Here is a 5,628-nt window from a genome sequence, read left to right as displayed (position 1 = left end):
GTTGTGATCATTGGGCGTTGTGGTCTGGACCCAATACAAATCTCCAATAAGCACAAGGTACTTTGATTAACATTTTGCCTTGAACGTTTCTTCTTCTCCCTGAAAATATGACCTCATGAAATGCTTAAGTATTCCTCACTGCCCTCGCTCGGAATTGTGGAATTCAAAATATATTCAATATAGTTTTACATACTGACACCCAAAAATTTAGTAATATTAAAAATGTACCCGAAATGATTGTTGGTAATAGTGCAATTTCTGAACGTTGATAACGTGAAATAGAATTGTGAATATGTTGGTGCTATGAACAGTATATATTATCCCAAAGTAAGCCTAATTAATCGATGATTAGCGATTTAACTGTATGTATTTTAGAATTTTTGCCGAATTTGCAACCAGTGTTTCTGTTGTATAAATTGTAGACTGAAGCACGAGAAAAATTATCATCATGTGCACGTGGATTGTGATATCTGCATTTACGGGAAAGCCATTCTCAAATATCCCACAGAAAAAGAATTGTTGCTACACATAGAAAACGAACACTTTCCGGTGCACTGCGTACGTTGCAAAACCACATTTAAATCGACGCATCAATTATCGCTTAACAATAAATGCAAGGCAAAGCATGAAAAGCACGAAATGGTGTTAATTGACACGGACGATCACTTTTCCTCGCCTCCAATCACCGCTACAATGCATAAAAATCCACTAGAGTTTAATAACACGGATTTGAGTACATCAAGCAATAAATGTTATATCACCACCAGCACCCCCATGCAAAAATCGAACGAATGGGGGGAGTTCGAAAAAATGTCCGCGGCAATTACACCGGTAGATTATTCGGAAACTTCGTCGAATGCTGGATTGCATAGTTCAAAAAAAACCTTCATGACACCCATGTCATCGGACCTACCACAGAATATTGAAGCGCAGATAAAGCGAAAAGTCACATTTTGCGAAACGCCAATGATTAACAACCACAACTACCAGAAACCAAAAAGAAATACTGTCAATGACGGATCTTTCAAAAGCCATTCACCTTGTAAGACTTTAGTTTTCTTTCTTAACTCTTAATTGTGTCTTTGGTGTTACAGCGATTTTGAAGAACGCTTTCCTCGAAACAAAGGGTTAGTGTATCTTGTACAAGAGATGATATTTTATTAGATATTTTCAGTGAGTCGAGATGAGATTAACAGCGGCACAGTTTGGGATAGCGCCTTGTCAGATCAACAAACATCTCATAAATCTATTGATATATCTGTGAACATTCAGGCTGTCTCTATACAGGGACCCGCGCCAGTTCAAAATTCGCTAGCCACGGTAGCAATACAATCATATTTAAAGAATACAAAATTGGAAGCTACAGAATCACTATGTGAGTAGGTACTGCTGTAAATTAACAGGTAAAAAAACTATTATTTCAGCAAAAGACGCATTGAAATCGCGGTGTATGTCTGAGACTGACCAATTATTATACTTATCATCCGAATCAAATAACGCATCGTCTTCAATGAAAAAGACGTCAACCGCTGAGTTTGTTTGCGAGAAAGTATTTGTATCTAACTCGATTTTGGGTATTTGCATGCGCGAGTATTGCTCTATTTTAACCAATATTTTTAGTTACTAGCCCTACTCGTATTCCTGACGGTGAAAGGACAATGGATACCGAGCGTGATAAGTCGATAATTAACAAACACTTCAGTGCAGACCATTCTAGTCTATGTAGCGGGTCAGAGAATACTTGCGAATTTAGCTTGGAAGGTGAGGTCTCTAGTAAAAATGAACAGGAGAATAAAGGGCTTTGGTCTTCGGTAACCAAAGCTTGGAAGACAATGTTGACGGGTCTCTCAATAACATCTACGGGTAAGCAAAGTGTGTGGAGAATGACGCACAATTTTGGTTTCACAGAAGCCCAAAATGAAGAAGTTGAAGAAAAAAATATGAAAAGAATCAGATCGGAGGATTCGTTATTGAATGGACCACCAGAAAAGCGAGTAAAAATTGGAGACATTAAGTGCCGAAAAACCATACATTCAGTTCCCACCTTTAGATATGTCACGTATACTAAAAAAACTGTTTTATATTACGATAAGGCGACGCAAACTAATTTTTAACTTTTAATATTTTAAGAAATTTTTAATTAATGTTAGGGTTAATTGCTTTGACTATAAATACATGCATTTTATCTTTTTGTTGAGACTTTTGAGGTGTACGAAAGGAATGATCAGGGGAATGAAACTTTACTGGTCTAACATAGGCACAGATTACGATAATCTGTCACATAGGCATAATAATAATAATAATAATAATAATAATACACTACAAAGACAGGTCCACCCAATAAGCACAGTTAAAAAACACATAACTCCTTCTTCACCGAATCACACCACGTTATCACAACCCACTCGTATTCAACCCAAACGCAAAAACCTATACAGAACTACAGGCTCACAACATACTAAAATATCTCCACCAAAAACCCAAGCAACTTCACAAATACAACCTCAAGAACAAAGAAACATCATAAACACAAGTAACGCAACATGTACTACAAAGACAGGTCCATCCAATAAAGTTACACGCCCTAGCACAGTTAAAAAACACAATACTCCTTCTTCTCAGAAACAACCCACTCGTATACAACCGAAACGCAAAAACCTTAACAGCACCACAGGCTCACAAAATACTGCAATATCTCCACCAAAAACCCAAGCAACCTCACAAACACGACCTCAGGAACAAAGAAACACCATAAATACAATTAAAAAACACAAAACTCCTTCTTCACAGAAACACACCACGTTATCACAACCCACTCGTATTCAACCCAAACGCAAAGCCAAAGAAACACTTACACAATAAACTCCATTTAATAAAATTACAGGAATTATTATAATGATTTTTGTTTTGTTTTGTTTTCCTCTTTCCTGATAGCGTTGGCTATTGTGCCCATCAATAGGTATGTTGGTAAGTACGAATTACATACTATCCCTAGATGTCCAATGTACGTGTGTGATTTTTTTTTTTTTTTTTTTTTTAAGGACCCTACATAACTTCATCAGACACAGACACTAATCGTTACTTGATTTTAATCCGTGCGATTAGTTAACCAGGCTAGACCTGAGTTCTCACAAGAAACACCGACCATAATAATAATAATAATAATAGGTACGTAGTTGACGATTTTAGGCAAATCCCTCATGTGAGATCGAAGGGACTTCAGCGCATTTTTGACTCCACCATCAATAAGATTTTGTGCAAGACTACCACATTCCCTTTGTCGCTACCCATTTCCGACGTCCCATTCGCGTTTGAAGGTTTGACTCCTCCATCACTAAGATCTCAATTCGCATTTTAGTGGATTTAGCTCAAAACCCTCCACAAAATAGTACTCAATTTTTGGAGCACCTCTCATACCTAGAGCTTCTATTGGCGACACGAGGAAGTAGAGAGACAACACGATTCGAAGTCTAAGAAACTTTTGGGCACCCAAACTCGATTACCCCTCGATGACCAGCGCCTTGCAAAAGGTGGTTAATTTCGCCCCTAGGAAAAAAAATCTGTCACGCAGGAGTTGTGCACGTTTACAACATCTTTCTAACGACACCAATTTGAACCAAAACTGTAGAAGAAGATAGGAAAAAACTCAAAAATCACCACGTTCCTATAATACGCTAGGGAATGGTGCCCTAGTGTCGCCGACCCCACATCATGTAGCCCCGTACCTAAGGTTGTTAATTACAGAACCCTGGTAAGTACATGTACAGTCCTCGTCTTTCTACAAGCATTCTTCGACGGGCCCGCCAGCCAGACAACCTGGCCAACTAGGATTAAAAGCTACCTTTTTACAAATAAATTTGCAAAAATGTGCTAACAACTTACACTTACTGTTGAAAGCAGTTAAGAAAGTCGTTACGCAAATGTATCACAAAAAAACAAAAAGTACTTAACAGGATGCGGTCGGACGCGAAAAAAATGGTTCTGTGTACGCAACGATAGTGAAAATTTAGTTCTATTTTTTTCGCTAATTCTGGTCACTCTTTTTATTCCTTGGGATGCCCGCGTATAATTACACCTACCCATATTTCAGGGTCTCCGCCCGATTCCGCAGAACCTACACGCATTGAAATGGTTAGGAAAGGTTGTGAGTTTTGTGAGAGCTATGGGCTGTGTTACCTCCTATGACCACTTTTTAAATCTTTCTTGCAAGCTTTTTAACACATTTTTGGGGCAGTCAATAAAACTGCAATTCGTATTACCTACATGAACTGTAAACGTTTGAATATAGATGTCTTAGGATCAGAGCTGGGCAGTATTCAACTTTGAAAATACTTTTTAGTATTCAAATCCTTTAAAGTATTCAAATACTTTGTAATCAAATACTTTTATGGAAGCAGTATTTGTATTTGTAACTCAAATACTTTCACAAATATTTAGTATTCGAATACTTCGCAAAGTATTTGGATACTTTGAGAAGTATTCGAATACTTCGCATAGTATTTAAATACTTAACCTTCCTTTTTTCCAAAAATCGACTACTCCAAAATTTCTCGGGAAAACACTTTTTCTTATGAATGTTGGTGGGTAGAATCCAAAACAATTCGTACTTTTTCGATCAGACTTCTCAATCAAAAGTTATAGACTAGAAACCAATTTCCAAAGAAAATTCAAAGGGCTGTAACTTTTGATCTTGTAGCCCAATCTTGGAACTGTTTGAAATTATGGATTCTACGTGCCAAATTCTATATAAGAAAATGTTTTTCTCGGTCGATCTCAGACAATTTTTTTCCGGCCTCAAATAACGCAGTACTTTTAAGTTATTCAAATATTTGAGAACAATTTAGAAATGTTTAGGGAAAGTTTCCATTGTCACAAAATGAAATATAAAAATCCGATACAACTGAATACCGAACGATCCTGGAGTGAAACTTTTTGACTCGATAGTCTACGTAACTTAAAAACAAGTTAAAAAGTAATCGTAAACGATTTACATAAAGCGCATTTCCACTTGCATTCATTTCCCAGTATTGTAAGATGCAACTTCTATTAAAATCGTAAAAATCCGGCCACAAATATGAAAGATAGCGTTGTACATGGGCAATCCATTTTTGACGTGCTACTTCAATTTCAGTTTATGAGAAGAATTTCATTTCAATGCTTTTCTAAATAAGAAAGTTGGAACTGCGCATGCGCAAACCTAAATTTTGAAACTAATGTTAGATTTTCCTTTGTTCCAAGCGCCTAAGTATCAAATTTCAGTTAAATGCTTCCATAGATAAAAAAAGTTGGCACTGCGCATGCGCAAAATAAAATTTTGAAACTGGCGCTAGATTTTCCTTTATTCCAAGTGCCTATGTATCACATTTCATTTAAATACTTTTATAAGTAAAAAAGTTTGCAATTCGGTTTATAAATGGTCGAGATGCGAAAAGGGCACTGTGAATTTTGAATCGATTCGATTCAACTTTTGGCATTGCGTATTATATGGCTAAATCTATGCCCATATTGAATTTCATGCAATTCAGTTCATAACTAACGGAGATGTAAAAGCGATCGAACATTTCTAAACAAAGTAATCGTTCACACGACAGATAGATGGACAGACAGACAAAGGAACAGACGGACAGA

At 36.8% G+C, this 5,628-nt stretch overlaps 1 protein-coding gene across 2 annotated transcripts; it reads left to right on the top strand.

Annotated features, from left to right (window-relative positions):
* The first annotated feature begins 222 nt into the window (after nt 1–222).
* On the top strand, nt 223–2,192 carry LOC116166010 (mitosis initiation protein fs(1)Ya-like). Of its 2 annotated transcripts, none has more exons than XM_031480819.1 (7): nt 223–327; nt 376–1,042; nt 1,095–1,127; nt 1,175–1,375; nt 1,425–1,574; nt 1,621–1,863; nt 1,909–2,192. In XM_031480819.1, the coding sequence occupies exons 1-7, from the start codon at nt 304–306 to the stop codon at nt 2,112–2,114; spliced, it is 1,524 nt and encodes a 507-aa protein (XP_031336679.1). In that variant the 5' UTR covers nt 223–303; the 3' UTR covers nt 2,115–2,192. The 2 variants fall into 2 exon arrangements, with proteins under 2 accessions (XP_031336679.1, XP_031336680.1); XM_031480820.1 differs by having other exon boundaries at nt 250–362; nt 423–1,042.
* Nucleotides 2,193–5,628: the final 3,436 nt, after the last annotated feature.

Source organism: Photinus pyralis, unplaced genomic scaffold, assembly GCF_008802855.1.
Source record: "Photinus pyralis isolate 1611_PpyrPB1 unplaced genomic scaffold, Ppyr1.3 Ppyr1.4_LG3a, whole genome shotgun sequence".
In the NCBI taxonomy this organism is placed as follows: Eukaryota; Metazoa; Arthropoda; class Insecta; order Coleoptera; family Lampyridae; genus Photinus; species Photinus pyralis.
The sequence above is the reverse complement of the archived record's forward strand: the minus strand, read 5'-3'. Positions and strand labels throughout refer to the sequence as shown.